At 37.0% G+C, this 23,241-nt stretch overlaps 1 protein-coding gene across 3 annotated transcripts in view; it reads right to left on the bottom strand.

The window, feature by feature from the left end:
* PHTF2 (putative homeodomain transcription factor 2) overlaps positions 1-23,241 on the bottom strand; it is a 116,254-nt gene that overhangs the window by 30,261 nt on the left and 62,752 nt on the right. For 2 of the 3 annotated variants that reach the window (XM_078060062.1, XM_036100321.2), the window contains 5 exons: positions 21,987-22,043; positions 15,255-15,324; positions 14,523-14,681; positions 9,164-9,329; positions 8,078-8,242 (listed from right to left, as the gene is read on the bottom strand). In XM_078060062.1, coding sequence (XP_077916188.1) covers positions 8,078-8,242; positions 9,164-9,329; positions 14,523-14,681; positions 15,255-15,324; positions 21,987-22,043 — 617 coding nt within the window. The remainder of the gene's footprint in view (positions 1-8,077; positions 8,243-9,163; positions 9,330-14,522; positions 14,682-15,254; positions 15,325-21,986; positions 22,044-23,241) is intronic. The other variant, XM_078060063.1, reaches the window with a different exon arrangement.

The following is a 23,241-nucleotide window of genomic DNA, read 5'->3' as shown; positions in this document are numbered from 1 at the left end:
GCTCAGCGGGGAGTCTGCTTCTCTCTCTCTCTCTGCCCCTACCCCCACTCATGCTTGTCAGTGCTCTCTCTCACTCTCTCAAATAAATAATCTTAAAAAATGCACAAAAGTGGGGCGCCTGGGTGGCTCAGTCGGTTGGGTGTCTGCCTTTGGCTCAGGTCATGATCTCAGGGTCCTGGGATCGAGTCCCACATCGTGGCTCCCTGCTCGGCGGGGACCCTGCTTCTTCCTCTCCTCCCCGCTCGTGCTCTCTGTCACTATCTCTGTCTCTCTCAAATGAATAAATAAAATTAAAAAAAAAATGCACAAAAGAATTATCTTTAACACTGGAGTTACTCAGTCCTACCGGAATCTTTTAGAACTGTATAGGACCTTAGAACTCACCTATTCTAAATGCTCATTTTGCAAACAATGGATCAGAAAATATAAAGAGGTCTAAGTAACTTACGTAAAGTCACACAACCAGTCAGAGGCAAAGCTAGCACTAGAATATAGACCTTCTGACCATGAGGGTAATTATATTCTCCACACTATCTCCAACTGCCCACTCTTGGGGAAATTGCCTGATAGGATTTCTTCTTAACACACTCATCAAAGCCTAGAAAGCTTTTGTTTTATACAAAAACAAAACCTTCTCCTTTCTGACCTTCTCCTGCAAGGTTACTAAAGGGGACAGACAGACAGACCCCCACTTCCCACCTGCTTCACAGAGCTCTGATGCTTTCTAGTCGTTCAGAACACATCCCAACAGAGTTGCAAGGCTCAGGAGCCCCATCTTCTGACCCTTTTCTTTCTATATGACCCTGAGAGACATGGCGAGACCAAGGTAAGAGCCACAGAACAAAGATCACTTAAGAATGGAAGGAGGAAAATGGATTAGAGAGGAAGGACAAAAATAGAAAATAAATGGTGCAGAGAAAACTTGTGACCTTCTCGGCCTCAGGAAGAAAGTGATAAAAACACCAGTTATTAATTATCCCCATCACCTCTCCCTTGAGCATTGTGCAACATGTAGATGTAGAAAAAGACCTGAGGGAGGTAAAGTTCCTGATATGCCAAAAATGTGAGAAACTCAAAAGACAGAGAAGGCGTGTGCTGGAAAGGCATCTGTGAAGTTTCCTGGAAATTACACTGGGCTGGAAAAAACGGGGGGAAAAGGAGGTGAATGAGGTGAAAGAAGACTGGAGAGTTGGTAGAACCATTAATCAGACAGGATAGGCAAGGGGCGAAATATATTTTGGAAGGACAGAAATGCTGGACCTTAAGGGCCTAGGAACACCCTTAGAAAGATCACTAGGCAGTTGAAAACACTGCCTGGAGGCAGGTAGTCAGTGTAGAAAAAGTGGCTGAAAACTTGCAGAGCGAACCAGAACCCTAGTGGGCAAAAAGATAAGGGCCTAGTAAAAAGGGCTTTGAATCAGTAAGAAGTGCTGCTTCAGGGATTTTTCTAAGGGGAAGGTACTCCTTCCTCACCAGGACAGGGTAAAGACTGTTAAGCACTAATAGTACCCACTGCACACCACTTTCAGCTATCTCTCTTCTCTCTCATGTCTGCCTACTTCCAGTCTCCTCTGGGTTGTTTCTTTCCCTACTATCTCCTCAAAGTACACAGGACACTCTCAGGAGACATGAACAAGAAGTCAGCAGCTTGCTGATGTTTCTCAGGAAATAAATGCAGGTTAAGTTGCAAACCAAGCTGAAAGGACAAAGAAAATACTAAATACACGTACCACCCTCAGAGTTTACAGTGTGGCTCAAAACACAAATTGAGGCCGCTTGGCGGTGGCTGGTAGTAACAGCTCTTGCATGAGAACTGCGGCCACCACACAGCAGGGGCAGCCCAAACGCAGGCAAGAATGGCGCCCCATTCGAAGACAAGTTTAGGCAAGGGGTCAGGCGCAGCCCAGTTGGGTTGGGAAGGCGCTACATCCAGATATTAACTCAATCAGTAAGTGTACTGAGGACAGTGGGAACCAGGTTTTTCAGTGATGGAGAAGGAAGATATAAAGACAAGATCAAATGAACTTTGAGGGGCTGTATTTGAACTGGAGCTACCATTGCAAATCCATGGCTTATAATACATCTAAAGATAGAGATAAATACAAATGTAGAGGGATAAGCACACACATAGACACAGACACACACACAACTTTCCAGCTCTATCCCGGAGAAGGTCTGGGGGTAGTAACACCACAACAGCAGTAAGCACTTCTAGCACTCAGATCTTGCTCTCTATATACCACCCTCCTCGAAGAAATGGCTGACTCCAAGGCTGAGGCAGAGGAAGGACAAGCTGAACCTAAAAAACACTGTTTCCCTAGAAAGTAAGAAAGTGATCAAAGAATGAAAGGGACCTATCAAAAAAGACAAACTGCTCAAAGGGGCTCCACTGGCCAATTTAGGCCATTCTGATCATCAAAATGAATAATGACATTAATAAATTGAAAAAAATAGAAATCCGTGAGTAAATAAATAGGGGAAAGCTTAGCCTTAAAGCAAAATGCCAACTAATAAATGCAGAAGGAATGATGGATTTAGAAAAATCACCATTTGGCAACCATCACAGCAATAATTCATGTAATAATCATCAATGCCTGTTAAAACTAGAAGGTGAAGGTGGGATAAGAAATGGGTTATTTTTATAATCTTAGTGTGTCTCCACATAGGACATTTGTTGATTATAAAGGGAAAATAAATTTACAATGGAGAAATCTGGCAGATATTAATCAAGTGATTAATGTAAGTATCATCAGTATGGGGACAAATTTATGTTGTTTGCCACTTGATAGGTTGCAATAAGAAGAGCTACATATCACTTCTACCATATTCCTGCCAAAAATGCATAACTGGTTTTAATAAAGAAACATCACACTACTAACTCAGTATTATGCTGCTAATTGTTAAACAACTAGCTCTCCAGAGGTAAAAAGTCCTTATTTGTAGTGCTTCCTGATTTCCATGGTGTAAATAATCCCACCATGGCCAATTTAAAGTGCCAACTGATAATGCTGACCTAGGAGTTGGGAAGAGACACACATATTCCACATTCACAAGTCACTTGGAGTCTGATCCCGACCAGGGACACAAACCAAAATTAAGGGACTTTGTGCAAAGTGACTGCCTTGTAGTCTTCAAAAATGTGAAAACCACGAAACTTGAGGAAAGGCTGATTTCTGCTCCAGAAGGAAGGAGACTAGAGAGACATGACTGCTGTGGGCAGCACATGATCCCGGATTAGAGCTTCTGCCAGAAGGCATAAGGCTGTTAATAGGGACAATCAGCAGAATTTAAATGGGATCTCTGAGTGAAAGATATGTGGGAGTTCTTTGCATTGTTCTCTCAACTTTTCTATAAGTTTGAAATTGTTTCAAAATAAAATCATATCTTTTCCAAAGTATAAGCTGATTTGTACCCTGATCAGGACATTTTGGATGTGAGCATAGGAAAAATGCTGAAAGGAGAAAGAGTTGGGAGAGCTAACTTCCAATTAATGTTAAGTAAAGAGCTGAAAACCTCTGATTGCCCCAGGTGATGTTTAATTCTACCCCGACTGCTGCTTTGCTCATACTGCCTTTAACAGCTGAAACTAAGAACCTCACAGAATAATATTAATTTCTCAAAAGGAACACAGGTTACCAAGACTCAGATGTTTAATTACCCATTCCCTTGTTTTAGGGCATAAAGATACTAGGGAAAGGCAGTGGGACTGAGAAATTTACTTAAAATGCTAATATTGTAAAATTCTACTTAGACTATTTTTCAAAGGGAAGCTACTTCATTTAAATCAACTTTAAAATATGTCCAAAAATAAAGCAAGGTGAAGAGCATTTTGGTTTTAAAATAAGCATATATATATATATATATATATATATCATCATTCTCTACCCAAAATAAAAAACAGGGTAAAAGGGCGCCTGGGTGGCTCAGTCAGTTGGACGTCTGACTCTTGATTTTAGCTAAAATCTCAGGTCTTGATCTCAGCGTCATGAGTTCAAGCCCCATACTGGGCTCCTTAAAAAAATAAATGAAATAAAATAAAATAAAACAGGGTAGAAAAAAGCTGGTATCAGGGATTAAAAGTACTGCAGTATAGAAAGAAATGGTACTTTTTAGTATTATCCACAAAAAATCTACCTTTTGACAGCTACACTGAATGCATGTAATATATCCACTTAGTAAAACCAGAGTTAACAATTTTTGCTTAGATCAACCCAAACACCACGAGTCATAGGCATGTAGGCAGTGAGGTTAGTACTGCCTTGAAAACAGGAGACATACAAGTCTATAGTGATCTTACTTATTCTGTGATAGAAACATTGGATTTTGAATGAAAAGCATTTGCAAAGAAACAATGTGCAATTCCCCTGCCATGGTTAAAATGTGCCATGTTTTATAACTTCAGAGCTAATTCTGTAACTAGCCTACTGCATTAATCTTTGAATGGTATGGCCTGTGTAGAATTTTCTTTAAAGTGTTATGCTTGACATTCAAGAAGGATAGCTCTATGTTGCAAATACTCTTGGGAGGAAATGACTTTTAGAAACGTAAGTAGTATAATTAGCGTAGTTCCTTTGTGAGATGAATGATGCTTTTGGTCTTGTCTGAAAAAATGCAAATAAATGTACAACCTACACCATAAATCAATCATAAAACTGGATGTGTTTTTCAACATTAAAAACTTTAACCAGAGAGTTAACACAACTTTTAAAGAACTTACTAGCTTATGAAATCTCAAATCTACTGTATCAAACATGAAAAACCAGTGTGCTTCTATTTGAAAAATCTTGTCAGGTAATCAAGAATACTCATGGTACTCTGTACTGCCACGGGGAAAAAAGTTGGAAGTATTTATTGGTGCTCTAGAACTCAGGTATATAAATAGATCCAACTGAAGATCATCCTTCCAGTACTAAAGGACATTAGAGAATAGCTATGGGGAAAGTTAACAGTAGCAAATAGCTCTTGTTCTAGAACATGGTATGAAATTTCTAGTCCTGCTCTCATTTCTACAAGGTTAGGAATCCAGAGGGAGGGGAGGCTAGAGTAGCAGAATGCATAAAATCTTATAAATGCATTTATAAGAAAATGACACAAGCGCCTACATATTATCATCACTGCTGTGTGCAGCTATGCATACATCTTGATGACATGCTAACATAGCCCTTCAAAGACTTTTGGGTCCCTATGTTTCCCTAGGTATCTTCTACAATACCTGAGTCTGAGAGCTGTGTACCAAATTATGCATTATGTACCAGGTTTGTCTATGGTACCTGTAATTTTTCTAGAACTAGTCCAATTCTAAAATAGAGTGGCTATAGCAAAGTTAATGAGTTATCTAGTTATGGCCTAAGATACATATTTTTAAAAATCTGGGATATACTGACATTTACATGGTCTTCATCCTTGTCTGTGGGAGACACACTTCACCCAGTTTACAGCTTAAATGACTGAACTATTTAAACTGCAGGCACTAAAAACCAAATTTTTAATCCTTGTACCAAAAATTTATGGTGGGGCTACCTACATACCCACTCTTACTTACATTGTACATTATACTCCATTATGTGAAGAAAATCAATTTATTAAATCTTTAACATCCATTTAAGTGTTAAAAACATTCAATATGGAGGTTAAATGGGACAGCAATCTTTAAGGTAGGTCAGTCAGAGGGCACCTGGGTGGCACAGTCGGTTAAGCGTCCGATTCTTGGTTTCGGCTCAGGTTGTGATCCCACGGTCATGATCTCAGGGTTGTGGGATTGAGCCCTGCATCCAGTTCTGTGCTCAGCACGGAGTCTGCTTGAGTGAGACTCTCCCTCTGCCCTCCACTCCCCCCACCTCTAAAATAAATAAATCTTTTAAAAACAAACAAACAAACAAAACCCCAAAATGCCCTCTAGTCTTAAAAAAAAGGGTAGGTCCGTCAGGCATGTGAGTTAACATGTGACCAGGTTTTACTCTGGCATCTGCATCTAATCCACCAAGTCAATTTATATTGACTGTTTTTCAGTGATACTGTGATGGTGAAATTAATCTTAAAGGACATGTAAAAAAACTTAGTATTTGAATTCTGAAAGGTATTATGCTGAAGAGATATACTATCTAGATGTAATTCTTCCTACTCCATCTTTTTAGTAGAGATTATAATTATGCTAATTTAAGACTATAATTCTTTGAAATTAAAGTACTAAACACTTAGGAAATATGGTTGATTTCTACATCTTTTTAAATTGATACTTTCTTTGGCTTTGTTTTCTCAGTTTCATAGAGTTCTTTTACAATAATTCTTATTTTTTTTCAAGTGAGAAATATTATGTCTTGTTTAAAAAAATAGTTTTATCCTGGGAATGAAATGTACTTAGAAATGATAAATAGGGCCCTTCCAACTTATAAACACAGCATGTAAAAATAGTAGTTTTCATCCTAACATCTAGAACACCAAAAGACACTATACACAAAGCTTAGACATTTGTGTGGTTATACATTTATTTTCCCATCGGTTATGTTAATTCAGATACTTTAATGGAAGTATCCAGCTTTTCAATTTATTATCACCAGAAACAATTTTAAGTCTCAGTTGATCTTTCAGTCTAAGGCCTTTCTGGCTTATCAAAACTTGAAAGAACAAGACATCGTCAAGATTTCAGAACTCAGTTTAGAACTTCCAAAATTAACATTTTTCTTAAGATCTTTTTGTACCTAATATTTAAAACATTCTCATTCATATGCTAGCAAACCAGTTCCAAATGAGACAGCTGAAAATAGTGCATCTTTAAAAACATTTAGATTATAAAGTTGTCATTTTAAAGAGAGTAAATCCAAAGGGATTTAGCCATTCTATTATCAACGACTGGTAGTCAAGATCATCCTACAGCCCAACAGAAGAAAACTGAAGTCTGAATCTCATTTGACTAGAGGAACATAACAGAATTCCAAAGGCACTAAAACCTGATCTAGGGGCATTTTGAATGCTATGTAACAGAAGATTAGTTTTGGTCAACCAAAACAACTAAAGGATTCCCTCATAGCAAAACATATCCACTGTGCCATTTATTTTATAACTGCTCATCAGAAAGTCTTGAGAAATGCGCTTAAGAAACTGACTTTGCAGAGATAAAATTATCAGTTCCTACTGTCAGAAAGGAGAGCTATTTATTAAAAAGAAAAAAAAAAAAAAGACTAACAAGGAGAGACAGAATGCAATTCGAATTCAAAACCAAACCAAACCTAAGTCTTTTCTGGATGAAGAACAGGTGGTTGGAATAGTCAGGGGATCCAACTCAATGCCATAGTTACTTCAAACTATTAGGCTTTTGTACAATTTCCCTCAAAATTACAAGCAATGAAAATATCCCAGGATACAACTGCTTAATTTTATAATGCAGTTATAAAGTTATAAAATGATAAACTTTATCATAAGAGCACAATCACAAGGGGATGAAATAATTATATTAGTAGAGGAGTTAACAAAAATGATCAAAAATAGTTATGTGCAGTATCCCTTTTCTTGATTTATTAACTTAGCAACTTTTATCATTATATTCAGTAGTTTGATCATAGCATTTTAACTTTTTTCAAATTTATTACATGTCTAGGTAAACTAGTAATATAACTCTGAAATGTGAATTAACTATTCAAAATAAAAATACAAGATTGAGTTAGGTTTATTTTTGCAGTTTGCTATAATTATATTTTCATACTTGGTAAATCTTTACTATGATACAAACTATACAAAAAGCCCAATTTGACCAAAGTGCTGATAAAAATAGAATAATCAATTTAATAGAAGTAAAATAGTACTTGTGAAATCACAAAATAAACCAAAATCAAGAAATCCCAACTAGATATACTTTGATGGTATATACTTATGCTCACAGAGGTATATTTTTACACATACCCCAAAGTAAACTTTATGGTCTCTATTTTTCCATTTTCTAGATAGCATTATTATTTATCATAACAAAATCCATAATGGGACTGTCATAGTTAAAGTCATTAATATTCATTACCTGAGACTGAAGTGCCAGAAAAGGGATAGTGCATCTCTATTCCATATAAAGCCTTGAATAAATACAAACCCTGATAAAAAGAAAGCGGCGTGCCAGAGATCTCTGAAGACAGCACCAACGCTGTAAGAGGTGCTTGTCCCGTGGCTCTGAGCTGCTCCCTCCTGTGTGTTATCTGTGGTACTAGAACCATCTCCTTCCCTATGGACTTCCAAATGCGCTGCTTTTCTTAATTTCCTTCATCAGAAGAGACGAAGAGCAGAAGGTAGCTTTAAAATGTTAACAACCACTTTCTTGGTAGCACATTCAAAATTTTGATCAAACATAAAAACAGGAACTTCAATACACAATAAAATTCAGATTAACTGGAGAAAAGTTAAGGTACACATTGAAGAACAACTTCTATAAATGTTAGGTTATTGTTCCTCGCTCACACTGACAGGTCAGTGGACGTTAGGTTGTAATGGTATTATTGGACAGATTTTTACAAAGCATTTCTTCCCTATTTGAATGCCACTTACCTGCAGAAGAAAGAAGAAAATTTAGATCAGAGAGAATTAGAATCTAACCGATCAACAATGCTATTTATCTAATGTAGGTATTATCTTTTCAAAACGAAAAGGGCTTAAATCTCAACATCCCCATACTGCAAATGTCTCAATCTCTTAGCAACGATATTCAAAAGAGGAATTGCTCCAAAAGACCCTTACAACAGAACTCCATTGTGCTGAGTGGCCAGCGAGACTTGCTATGTTTACTTAATCAAGAGGCAATATTAAACAGCTTTGAATAGCATTTAATAAACAGAATTTAGCTGAATTTTTTTCCTGGCTATCGATTTTGCCAAAGTATCTTGTAAGTACAAGATTTTATAAATAGAGGGAATTACCAGCAATTCCAGCTTAATATATTCCCTACAATGATATTAGGTGCCTTGGGAATGAGCTTTAGGAAAGAGAAGGAAAACAACAAAAACAGGTATGTGGTCTCACAATGGCCTTGAAGCAAATACACAAACTAAATCATTTGGTAGTTTACTCTGAAGCTTCCTGCTCTACCTAAAAGAGTGACTTTACAAGGTAACATTTTATTCTAGTCGAGAACAATCTTAGATTCAAGTTACACAAATCCACAGAAAGACTGCTTTCAGCAGAGTACCTTCTTCTTTTACCCCCTGCACTCAGAGGGGGTTTCGGCGTTCTTGTTGACACGATCTGGCAGTGAACAGTTCCCAGGAGCAGCATCAGCCATACTGGCCCAATCACTTCCGTCAGAGGTATGCTGTGTGGGCTAGAAGCGGAACAGAATAATACTACTGCAGCAACTACAAAAAGGGAAAGAAAATATGTTTAATTATAGATCTGACAGTCACTTCTTCAAAACTTTAAAAACTGTTCTAACATTGCTTCTTGCCAGATTACTTTTCTAAATTTAAATAAGTTAAAAATGTTACTGCAGACAAGCTCTTTCAGACTATTTTTTTGTCTGCCACTGGCTAAACCACACAACTCGGGAATAAACTCCTGGAACAAGATAACATCCAACATAGTCTCTAAAGTACACATTTTCATGCTGCAATGAAAACCAGCTGCATATGAATCTAAGGGCATTCCTGATAAGATCACTAACAATCAAAAGAACCACTAACCTCAGGTGTACTTAACTTCTTTGTTTTACAAACAAGGATGTCTATGATGGCGTGTAATAAGGCTATAAAGAGCTTCTTTTTTTTTTTTTTTTAAGATTTTATTTATTTATTTGACAGAGAGATACAGAGAGAACACAAGCAGGCACAGTGGCAGGCAGAGGGAGAGGGAGAAGCAGGCTCTCCACCGAGCAGGGAGCCAGACGCGGGGTCGATCCCAAGACCCTAGGATCAAGACCTGAGCCTAAGGCAGCCGCCCAACCGACTGTGCCACCCAGGCGCCCCAAGAGCTTCTTTTCAAATAGAGATTTATCTGCTCAGAAATAATAACATAAATTTACTTGGGTACATTTTTCGGGGAAACCAGTAAACACTCACCAATGCTAAACATTGCCACGTGAAGAAGAAATCTTGTTTCTGCCTGCTCAGCATCCTTTATACTTTCCAGACATTAAATCTCTTTATCTTTTGGGAGTCTGCCTCCTATATCTGTCAATCAAATGGTCTTATTTCTCCCACTTCAGGGAAAGACATGTAATCTAGTCTTACCAGAGTCTTAATTCTGGGCACAGGAATTAGTAAGGAAATGGGCATGTAACCTTAGCAGGACCAATCAGAATCTTTCTTGGGGATTAATACAGGTAGTTGGAAAGAAGGTCTTTCTCTTACATCACAAACACTAAGGACTATGGGAATATGAAATTGCCAGGGGCCACCTCAGCCACCTCCTTAAGAGACCAGCATGATGAGAACAAAATCAACAGTATAAAAAGTGAAGATATCATCTGAGGCTCTAGATCCAGCAATGCTTGGACACAGGGCCTAGGAGTTCCTAATTCTGTTTTGGAACAATTGGAGAATTTGAAAATTGGGAGATTTTTGTGCATTTTGTTAGGTGTGATTGTTGTAACGTGCTTGCGTAATGTGCATATTTTGAAGAGATGCATGTTGATGTATTCAGGAGTAAAACATCATGATGTATATAATTCATTTTAACAAAATATATTAAGTAAATATTCCAAAATATTAATAATGATTTAATCAAAAAGATGGGCATATGCTATTTAGAATGACTATATAAATTATCATGTAAATCAGGACTCTTTTGAGAGTGAAAGGAGAGCTGTTAATAAGAGCACCAGGACGACACAAGTAGGTTTGGACAGTTGGAGAGTCCCAAGCAAACCAAACAAATGGCCATCCCAGTTATTGTTTTTGTAGTAGCCCATCTAGTTTCCTGGTTTTTTTGAAAATTTTTATGATCAGCGGTAAAAACAAACAAAAAAACCCAACACTTTTTGCAAAAGCTAGTTTGCATTTGGTTTTTGCCACCACAACTGAAAGAAAGGATTCTAGCATACCAAGATGCGAGCTTAGCTCCTCACATGTGTTTAAGAGGTATCATAAACACAACTTACAGCTTTATATTCTCCTGAATAATAATTTCTTTAAAAAGAAAAAAAAAAGACTTAAATTTTTTAAAATGCCAATCATCTTTATGAATTACCCTGGAATTTAACCCAAATTCTCTAGTTGTTTTATAAGAATCCAGAATTTTGAAAAGTATAGAGTTTTTGTTGTCTTTAATAGGAACTCTAATGTGACCTTTATTAAATTCCTTTACCTTTTTGAGCCTTGGTTTATTTTTTGTACAATAAAACAGGATATAGGTACTATAAATACATGTGAGGTAATACAATAAAACACTTTGAAAAGCTCCTTACATAAATAAATGTGTACCTAACACTGGCAAATAGTACTTTTATTCACCATCATTAACTATCTTTAAAAAGAAGGGGGATGCAAATGCTACTTCAGAGTTTCAGAGTTTCTGGTATAACCTCCAACCTATTTTTCCCCTTTGAGTGAAGGGTTAAGAAGAAATCATTCACCTCTCTTATGTAATGCTAAATTATACTTTTTGATCATTTAATGAAGTCCGATGAACTAGACAGAACTACTGGAGATTTTTGCTAGGCAGTACTTCTACAGATTCCTCCAAGACCTCAACAAGACAACATGTTTTATTAGGCACAAAAGTCCCAAGGTAGGACTCCACATACTGGCCAAGCAGAACTCTAGGGATAATCGTCAGAAATACAAAATATCTAAAGTTTAATTTTCAGGTCTGTCCATCTTTGAGATTTAGTGGCAGATGTCAGGCACTGGGAGTAGTAAGACAAATAAGACATAGTCTCTGCTCCCTGCCCCTCCTCAACTCAGAAGAAAAGGGGGACACATAAAGAAACAAAATACCTGTAATGGTCTGAACTGTGCCCTCCCCCATTCATATGCTGAAACCCTACAGTGCCTATATGGGTGTAGTAAAGGTTGAATGAAGTCATAAGGATGGAGCCTTAATCCAATAGCACCGATGTCCTTTTAAGACAAGAGATACCAGAGATCTCTCTGCTCACACCCAGCAGAAAGTCCATGGGAGGACACAGTGAGAAGGCAGCCATCCACAAGTCAGTAAGAGAAACCTCACCAGACACCAAGCTGATGGCACATTGATGTCAGACTTCCAGCCTCCAGAACTGTGAGAAAATAAATCTCTGTTGCTTAAGCCACACAGTCTGTGGTATTTTGTTATGGCAGCGCAAGCCAACTAATACAATTCCTATGAAGAGTGCTATAATGTGCACAGAAAGACCTATAGCTAAATTGGGGGGGGGCGGGTAGGAAAGGATTCTCAAAGAAGGTGGCACCGGATGCCTAATCTAACGGAGAGAACAAGTAGATGCAGATTAGGTGAATATAAGGCAAAAGGGCCACCCAAACAAAGAGAGTTGCACATTCAAAGGCATATAGGATTTAAAACAACAAACAAACAAAAACACCACAAAACAACAGAAAAAAGAAAGAGCAAAGAGCTAATTTAGTCTGGTAAAACCTGGGGAGAGATTCAACAAGGGACTGGCTAAAAAACTTGGCTTTCCTCTTGAAGGCAATGATAACTAGAAAGAGATTTAGACCTTAAGTGGCTGGTTTGAATTTGCAATTTAAAAGGTAAATGGACAGAAGGTAGAAGATATAAGGGCTCTTGGGAGTAATCTGGGTGAGAAATGATACAAGCAAAAAGCATAAATGGAGTTGAGAATACATAGTTGCGATACTTAAAAGGCATGTAATTGAAGTAAAAACCTATACTTAGTTATACAAAACCAAATCTGACTGCACACGATTCTTTCTACCTTTTAGGAGGTAAGGGTGGAATAGAGAATGAGGTAACTCAGAGCACTGCACCTTACTTTTATATGCAAAAAGATGGAGGCACAGGGGTTTCGAGAGGTACCAGCAGATTCCTGAGGGTCATTAAGGGTCATATCATCACTTTGTCACTGGCTGTGACTCGAAGCAGGTTAAGTCACTTCTTTGATTTGGTAGGAGAATATTCAGTGTTCACCACTTAAAATGTTAAACTTTGGTTCTGAACTGAAAAATATCTTTTTCATGTCTGATCTAACCTGTCTTCCTTATTTAACGTAGACAAGCCAGTAAGTGAATTTCAGATACAATATGTGAACTTCTAGTTACAATGGAAACTAGTCATTATAATAGCAAAAAAACAGCAAAAAGCTTAAGTGTCCAACACTGATGTAGGATTGAATATTTTACAATAATTTAAAAATGTATTTTTAAGACTCTGATACTTGTGATGACATAAGGCAAAAAAACACAACTGTTTATACAGAATAATCTCAACATTTAAAAATGTTACAAAGTAAACTGCGAAAGGCAAGATTATGGGTGGGTTTTTTGTTTTTTTCCTACATTTTCCACATTTTCTGCAATGAACATTCATCATTTCTTCAATCAGAAACACATACTCTATTGACAAAAATCATAACTCTTCAGAGTTCACTCCCTTTTATGTATATAAGATGTACCCTGGCTTCAAAGAAACAACTTTACCTAAATAAAAGTCTGTAGGTTTTATTACATTTTCATTTACTTAAAAGACATTTATCTGAAAAAAAAAAAAGATATTTATCTTTTTACTTAGAGTTTGTTGATAAACCATATTTAAATAATCATTCAAGGTTACAACGATGTTTTTAAAAAAGCAAGACATTAGAAAGACTGAAAGGGTACCCACTAAATTAAAATCATTGCTTTTACTAGAGTGCGGGGATGAGTGCTGTCTCCCTCACGCCCCAAGCGCGCCGCGCGCCCTGGAGTACGCGTTACAGCCGCGGCTCCCACTGGGCACCAGAGTGCTGCTGCGCGGGGGGGCAGCGTGACGGGCTGCGCGCGTGCGACTCGCCAGTCGGAACGCTGAGACTTGAATCTGGACTCTCCCGCACCTGCAAACTGTGACTTTGCGCCCTCAGGTCCTTCGGGTCCCCTTTCTATCAGCGAGGCAGAATACCAGTACTTACACTTCCCTGCATGGTGGCTGTGAGAATTAAATGAGAATCTGAAGAGCACTCAGAAAATGGGGTACAGACTCTCAGTACAGAATGAGGACAGTCTCAGAACACAGTGGTCAAAAGAAAAAAGAAACCATGGCTGAGACAGGAAAAATGAACTCCTACCGCTTGTATAAAAAAAGACTAGCGTGGTAGGTATATGTGGATGTATGTGCATTTGAAGAGACTTTCTAGTTGTTAAGTTCCTCTCAATCTGTATTTTTCTTTAGTCATCCACAGATTCTAATTTTCATAAAATTATACTGGAAAATAACTGCTTTGTTTTCTCAAACATTTTTAATACCAAACCAGTTGTGTCTTACTAAATGAAATACCACAATAAAAATGTATCTTCATACTCAGTATAATAAATATATGTTTTTTAAAAAGTCTTAGTAACCCTAAAAATATAACATCCTGAAAGTTAAAAGCAAAATGAATTTCTATCATTTAATTATACCTTGCAGAAGATAAAGGACAAGAAGCCAGAAAAAGATGACTTTTGATGTTACTTGTAACCACCACCGGAAGAAAAAGGGGAAAAACACAACTCGAACAATTCCCTTTCTAGTCAGAGAAGTCCAAGGACTTTCAGGTTTTGCCTTAGCAAATGCAGACCCTGAAAAAGGTAAAATAAATGACAGAGTACATTTATCATTCTTTAATTTCCTTAGAGAAAAAATTTCAACATTTGAAGAACAAAAAACCATGTCTAATTTTATTTTGTATTACACTGTGAGAAATGGCCAATTTTGGGTAGTACACAGAGTTTAAAAACATTCTTCATGCTATCATATTAATATTAACTCAGGTACTCTGAAAAAAAACTATTTTAACTGAAATGACAGCAGAATTTCTCCCACATATTTTATAAATATAAGACAATGTTCAAATGTCAGTTCCAATTAGGAATTAAAAGTTACCACTTTAATTTTTATAATCAAGCCATATAGCTTGCTAGGCAAACACAAGCTGGTTTTCTTTCCTTTTTATTATTTCTTGGACTGATCTCTAGTGGGAGTAAAGACTAGTAAAGACCAGTAAATACCTCCGTTATCTCTTGTATGACTCCTGCCTTCGCTTATGCTCACATTGCTTTTATTTCTACAAACATATATCTAACCCACTTTGAATTCTGTTTCTTCAAGGTCAATTTCTAATTGCATTAAGCTTTTATTTATTCAAGACTCACCTCTTACAAGATCAACATCTATGAGGTCTGGTTTCACATGCGCTGTTTTCTTTGGTTTATTCCTTAAACCCTATAATATATTAAAGTAGGATTGGTAAGAGAGTAGATCTTAGAAGTCCTCATCACAAGAAAAAAAAAATCTTTGTGACTAGTAGGGGGATGGATGTTAACTACTTATTGTGGCATCATTTCTCAATACATACAATGTATTTCTCAATATATACAAATATTGAATCATGCTGTATACCTAAAATATAATCTATATGTCAATTATACCTCAATAAAAAAATAGTATTGGAATTCAATAGATATATTTTTAAATCCAGAATAACAGAAAATAATCAAATTCTAAAGATCTCAATTAAAAAAAAACTTTAATATACTGGAGAAAAATATAACACATTGTATACTTGTTACAATTGGAATGTAACTGTAGTATTGAATACATTTTATTACTTTCCAAAAGGATAAATTTAGGGATGTGTGTAACAGGGGAGGCCTGTTTATTACTAGAAGTAAAATTCTAGAACAAAGACTATCACTACCACTCAATTTGGATGTACAGTCTGAGATGGTCCACGAGACTGTGTTGGCCCCAGATTTGCACAGGAGAGTGCATTGAGGCTGGCTGGGAGATCAGGGGCCCTGAAAGGCCCTCAAGGTGTGATGCTGGGGGCGTTGGTGCAAGATGCAGTGGCTCACAAAGCTGGGGACCGACTGGGGATGCAGACTTCTCAGCTGATGCCAGCCTGTGGGGATGGTATTAGCTGAGACCCAGAGAGGATGATGCATATCTCAGGGTCGCCACTATGTTCACATGCCAACCACTAACGAGACCACGATGCCACCTAATCACCTTAGAACTTAGACGCCATGCCCAGGCGGAGGAGGAGGAGGGAAAAGCAGGAGTCACAAACTGAATTAGTTTAAACTCGGAATTACTGAACACTAAGATTAAGTTTCTGCCACCAGTGTACAGAGTGGGAATAAGGGTAGAGATCAAAATCATTGGAAAAAAAAAAAAACCTACACTTAAAACTAGGATGTTAAGAATTGGAAGAGCTTAGGCTAAATTCCTCAGGAGCCAAATAGAGGCTGAGATATGAGACGCAGTGTTTAGATGATTTGTTTATTATTCATTCAATTAATCAAGTGTGCAGTAAATTCTGTTTGGTCCTGATCCAAAAAACAGCGACCCCTAAGGTAAAAATTTAGTTAAGTACTGTGCATCTAAAACAAAGAAGAGGAGACTATTTGAGCTCAGAATTAACTGAGATGTTTAAACCAAAATGTACCCTGAAATCAAGAAGCAATTAACTCCAAACCCTTTCAAACAGTCTGTCCATGTGAAGTTGAAAACTACTCAGAGGTACAAATATAAAAGAGAAGAAAAGAGGAAAGAAGACATAGCCATGGTAATTTTATATACAGTCGGATCCTCATATTCATAGATTCTATATTTGCAAATTTATTTTATCCCCAAATCAATACTTGCTGTGCTTTTGCAGTCATTTGGAGACATGCACAAAGTTAAGAGTGGCAAAAAATTTGAGTCACCCAATGTGCACATTCGCAGCTGCAAACAAGGCAACAATCTGCTTTATTTCAGCTCTCATGCTGAAAATAAGTATCCTTTTCACAGTCAATTTAGTGCTGGGTTTTGCTTTTTTTGTACTTCTTGTTGGTAATTTTGTTGTTTAAAAATGGACCTCAAGCACAGTACAGAAGTGCGGTCTAGTGTTCTAAGTGTAAAGAAGGCTGTGATGTGCCTCACTGAGAAAATGCACGCTAGATCAGCTCTGAGTGTGAATTATAGTATCACTGGCCATGAGTTCAGTTGTTAATGCATCAACAATATCTCTTAAACAAGATGTCTTTCAACAGAAACATACATAAAACAAGGATACGTACTGATCACCTGACGAAAGTGTTATGACTAGAGGTGGAGCAATGGTCAGTATTTGCTAATTCAGTGTTCATGGTGACGTCACAGAATGTAACTCCTGCGAATAACAAGACTTGACTGCACCTGTACTTCATTTTCCATTTTAATGTCATGATAGAGTGGCTCGCAGACTATGAATCACCCCCAATATTTTGCAAATTGGAAAACCAATTCTAATAATACAAACATGTAAAAACAAAATTTCATTAATAGAGCACTATTTAGATTTGATATGAAGTTTGAGATTTAACCTTTATTACTGCCAACAAATGTGAAAACAGTAACATATTTTGATTTACTTCTATCTTTTATACTTTCTTTTTCTAATAATTTGAAAATAATCTTATTGCCAATGTTTTATGACAAATATGAAGCTTAATTTACTGCTGTACACCTAAAATTTTTATCAGGTTGTTTTAAGAACTTAAAGTCCTTATGAGAGGAACAGTAAATTAACCTGATTTATGCAACTGTGTTGTTTTTCAGTATGTTCATTCTTCTTGACCTTTTTCTATGTGGTTCATTTCCTATTTAATATTTTATTAAAACATTTATTTTGAGCTACATTGTAGAGTCACAGCACAACTGCCAGTTTTATTGACTGATTGACTGACTTTGAGAGAGAGAGTGAGAGAGTTTGTGCTCATGAACAGGGGAAGGGGGAGGGGCAGAAGGAGAGGGAGAGAGCGAATCTTAAACAGGTTCCACGCCCAGTGCAGAGACTGACATGGGGCTCAATCTCACAACCCTGAGATCATGATCTGAGCCAAAATCACGAGTCAGATGCTTGGGGTGCCTGGATGGCTCAGTTGTTAAGTGTCTGCCTTCAGCTCAGGTCATGATCCCATAGTCCTGGGATCGAGCCCCGCATTGGGCTCCCTGCTCAACAGGAAGCCTGCTTCTCCCTCCCCCACTCCCCTTGCTTGTGTTCCCTCTCTCACTGTCTCTCTCTCTGTCAAATAAATAAATAAAAAATCTTAAAAAAAAAGAGTCGATGCTTAACTGACTAAGCCACCCAGGCACCCCTTATTTATTTATTTTATTTATTTTATTTTTTATAATTGCCAGTTTTGATAAAACTCCCCTTCATGGTAACCTATCAGAATATTTAGAGGGTTTAAAGTAAGAAAAACAGGGGCACCTGGGTGGCTCAGTCGGTTAAGCAGCTGCCTTCAGCTCAGGTCATGATCCCAGGGTCCTGAGATCGAGCCCTGCATCAGGCTCCCTGCTCAGCAGAGAGTCTGCTTCTCCCTTTCCCTCTGCCTGCCGCTCTGCCTACTTGTGCTCTCTCTCTCTGTCAAATAAATAAATAAATAAAAACCTTTAAAAAAATAAATAAAATAAGAAAAACAAAGAAAAATATCACTGATAAATCTTCTAACATTAATGATTTTAAACACCAAACTAAAAGATAACAGCACCCATACGTAAGCATTCATAAAATCTGATTTTAAGTAAGTAGATATTTTAAGTTGGAAAATTTTAAATTGGTTTAGAGTAAACTATATTCACGCAAAATAGCATAGCTTTCAGGACTATCAAAAAGTTTAAATGGACAAACAAAAAACGAAAACTAAGTTCCAAAGAAAAGATTTAATAACTACTGACTTAACTAGAAAGTAGAAACAATCAGGCACTATAAATACAATTACTCTCCAAGAATCCAAGTAATATATATATATATATATATTTTTAAAGATTTTATTTATTTGACAGAGAGAGACACAGCGAGAGAGGGAACACAAGCAGGGGGAGTGGGAGAGGGAGACGCAGGCTTCCCGCGGAGCAGGGAGCCCGATGCGGGGCTCGATCCCAGGACCCTGGGATCATGACCTGAGCCGAAGGCAGACGCTTAACGACTGAGCCACCCAGGCGCCCCCAAGTAATATATTCTTTATTGAATATACACTTAAACTCTTACAGTACATTCCTAAGGCACAATAACACAAATTGTATGAAGTTTTGTATTTTTTCAAATCTGTAAGTACACAGCTAATGTTGAGCCAAAAAGCTTGTAACAGCTGTTTAAATTTAGAAAGTACTTCTGTTCAATGATGCAGACGTCCCATACTTGGAACATTTATAATACCGTGACTCCACCAAAGGACGTAACCATCAGTTTCACTTTCCAGAAATCCTATTTAGTTTCCCCCATCCTGTTTCTCCTCTATAATGACTTTAAATAGCATGGTTCTTTTTACTAAAGCTTTATAACTCTAGTAAGTACTAAAACTGGGGGAAATTCCACATTTACTTTTAAATTTGGGTCAAGGTGAACAGAAAGTGGGAAGTTTTTGGTTATAATTTCTAAAATGTTTAAGAAAAAAATAATTTGCAACTTACAGAAAACTTCAGCAATATCAACTAAGGGTCTTCAATTTTAAAAAAATAAACATTTCCAAAGAATATATTTTGATTTCTTTAGTTGCTGCTCACTGCTGTGACAGACAGACAATTGAGTAGAGAGGACAAACTCAATGCATTCCATATAGTGTTTTCTAAGTACCTGGTCCTTAGAAACCTTGGGTTTCTTTTTAAGTCAAATATTAATACTAATACACCACAGTTATTTCTCTACCTTTCTTAGAATAAATGCAAAATTATTTTACACAATAAATAATTTGCCTCCACTAAAATGTTTAGCAAGAATAGAATGTTTTAGGCTTATCAACAAATTGATCCCTTTATTTAATTCAAAATAATAAGAGTAAGCTTTAATACTGTTTTTAATTCTTCACTTACTATTACAAAATACTATCTTTAAAGGGAGATATATTTCAGAAAAAAAGTTATAGTTCTTAGCCTTCTCCAAGTTCATCCTGTCAGTGCACCAAGGAACGGCTAATATAATTCTCCGTTACACTAACCTCTATTTAGGCATTAAGATAGTTCTGAAAGTGAGGAATATAGCATTTTGTGATGAGCGGATTAAAAGGTTTCAAGGCATCTTTACTAAACCTGCATGCTGCTCTTCACTTGTTTGAGTATTCTTACTCTTCATGATACTCTTGCCAGACTACCATCTCATGGATCTCTCACCTCCCTCACTTACATCTCTCCCTTTACTTATCCATTAACTGTTGTTTCCCAGTGTTCTGTTCTCAGACTTTTCCTGTCATCAACCAGTGTAAATCTCACTCCTATAGCTGTATTGATATGTGTTATTATAGATAATATATACAGCACACATATACACATACCTATATACGCACACACTTCCATACTGAGGACTCCCAAATCTCTCTCCCAAGTACCATCTGAATATTTCTAAAGCACAATTTTAAATCTGCTCCTCTTCTAGTATTTCCCATCCCACTTGCTGCTGCCTGAGTGAAGTTTCTAAAACAGAAATTTAATCAGGTAACATTTTCTGTTTAAAATCCTTCAATGTCTCCCTCATTGTTTTCCAGATTATGTCCAGACTCTCCCGCGTGAGGCAGTCAAGCCCCTGCACAATCCGACTCCCCTTTTCTTTTCTAGTTTCATGCTTACGCACCCCAATCTCCTTCCTCCATCCAACCTATTACCAATCAAGCTCCTTGAAGATTCCTCAGTCAGTCATGCTCCTTCTTTCCTGCATGTTTATTTTCATACGCTCTTCATTCTGTCTGGAATGTTTTCCTCATTCTTCCTAATGTCTGTCAAACTCAGCTCATGAGTCACTTCCTCTGTGAAGTCTTTCCTAACCTACCCAGGGCTGCTTCCCCCTGCACTCCCCAACAGAGACCTAAACTGAACCAATCTCATTTGTAATTATGAATCTCATCTACAAAATTATAATCCATTCCATCTTTTCCATGATTTAATCCTGTATTTAACACATAGCAGGTGCTTACGGCAACTTTAATTCTTCATGAAAATAGTTTAAAGATTAAAATTGACCAATGGCAAAGAATCTTGCTCTTTATTATAGATGACTAAGTTGTCTAAACACTGAGATTTTTTTTTGACAGATTTTTAAGAAACTGTAGACACTGGTTTCCAATCTAACATAAACCTTTTCATACAAAATAGAAAATGTCAAGCCACTAAAGTAACATTCTCTGGGCTCAGATTAAATTTAGCTCGTGCAGGAACACACAGATTAGTATTATCTATGCAAATGAAAAATATAAATCTTATTATCAAAAAGGAGCAATTGCTGAGAAACAGAACAAATTCAGTTAAAAAAATATTTTTCATGCTAGCCAGGTAGCCTATGAGAATGTCTTATCAGCCTGAGTGATTACATGTTCAAGAAGAAACCACCTACTACAAAAACATTTCCACTAATGCTTTACTTTCCTAAGTTCTTTTAAGAAATGACCAACTCTTCAGCGACTCTACTTGCGTTCAAGTCATTCTGTTAGTAGCACCAAAAGCAGATCTCAGTGAAGCAGAGCAGCATCTGACAGGGTCATTCAGGCGGGAAAAGTCCTGAGACACTTACCAGTTTAATAAACTGCACAGAGCAATGACGGCGTCAAAAGGGAGGAAAAGCAAACTAGAAGTGTAAGGTGACAAGTGAAGGGGAGAGAGCTGATAAAAAATAGTCGTTAGAAATTAAATCTTAAAAGAACAGAAAGATGCCAAAAAGCAAAAAAAAAAAAAAAAAAGAAAAAAAATCATCAGAGGTAAAGACACATGACTATGCCAGCATAAGAGTTTACCTCTTTATTTAAAAGTGTGGATAGAATAAGTAATATTTACACCTTAAAAGTGTATGGAAAGATAAAAGATAAAATGTGGTTAATAATCAATTTATAGAACTATGTTTCAGAATATACAAAATTAAATAAACTTGTTACCTTGATTTCTCTTTGTTCAACAGATTTTTCCCATATTTGTTGATCATATGCTCCAATCTATGAAAATAAATAAAACACAACACTGCATTAAGTGATCGCCGTTGGTACCCGTCCAATAGGTATAACTCTGCTTGCACTGTAAGCAACTCAGCGTTCATTCAGCACAGAGTAGATTCAGCTTTGTCTCAGACTTCTGGGATCGATATTGTACTGCAGTAGTTCTCAAAGGTACAGTTTCAGGACCAGCAGTTTTAGCATCACCTGGGAACATGCTGAAAATGCAAACTCTCTGGCCTCACCCCAGAGCTGCTGAACCAGTAATATGGCTGTGGCACCCAACTATCTGTGTTTTAAAAATTCCTCTAGATGATTCTGATATACTACTAAAGTTTGAGAACCACTGCCCTAGGGAATCCTTTATTTTAAATAAACACAGCTCTGGTACCTCCAAGAAAAAACTACCAATAATAAATGTTTTATGGAGTTATTTTTAAAGAAAAAAATACAAATGTTCTACAGAATTAAAAATTCATAAACATGTAGATCACAGTTACCACTTGGGTTACAGTTTAAACTGGAAAATAGTCTTGAAAGCGACTGAAGGCACAGGGTAAACATCAAGAAGTAGAATTCCTTTTAGCTTCTATGCCCATCGCGCTCAGATGCTGGGAAGTTCTCTGAACTACACCTTCACCTGGGCAGGATGAACAAACCATTTTTACTCTCTGTCTCTAAGTTCTTTGCTGTTAACACCTATTGTCCCAGCACCTTAATCCCCAATGTCCAACGGGACACTGAAATGGGTCATTAGCTTATAGTTTTAACTGAGGATTTTCACTTTTAGCGTTAATTGAAAATTAGAATCCTGAGAAATTAAAATCACTTCAGTTAATTACAATTACAAGATGAGACAGAGACCAGAGACAGGCAGATATATTATGAGGATATTCAGCAAAGAGTATTTTCTGACTTATAACATCATTCTACCCAGAAGTCTTTTTTATCTACAACATTCTTTAAAATCTTGTTTCAAGAAATGAGAAATTGAGAATCCAAGCTGGTTTAAAGACAGACATGAAGGGGGTAGAATAAAATGATTACATGACTCCATAAGGACCCTTCATTTCTATTATTCTCTCTTACACATCATCTTATTCGTACTAACTTCTCTGGTCCGTTAAATCCTTTTCTCTTTTTCATCAATTTCCTGTGACTCCTTTCTTATTTTTAAAATCACTTTGTCATATAATATACA

This window comes from Halichoerus grypus, chromosome 12 (genome assembly GCF_964656455.1).
Source record: "Halichoerus grypus chromosome 12, mHalGry1.hap1.1, whole genome shotgun sequence".
In the NCBI taxonomy this organism is placed as follows: domain Eukaryota; kingdom Metazoa; phylum Chordata; class Mammalia; order Carnivora; family Phocidae; genus Halichoerus; species Halichoerus grypus.
This window is presented reverse-complemented; position numbering and strand designations above follow the sequence as displayed.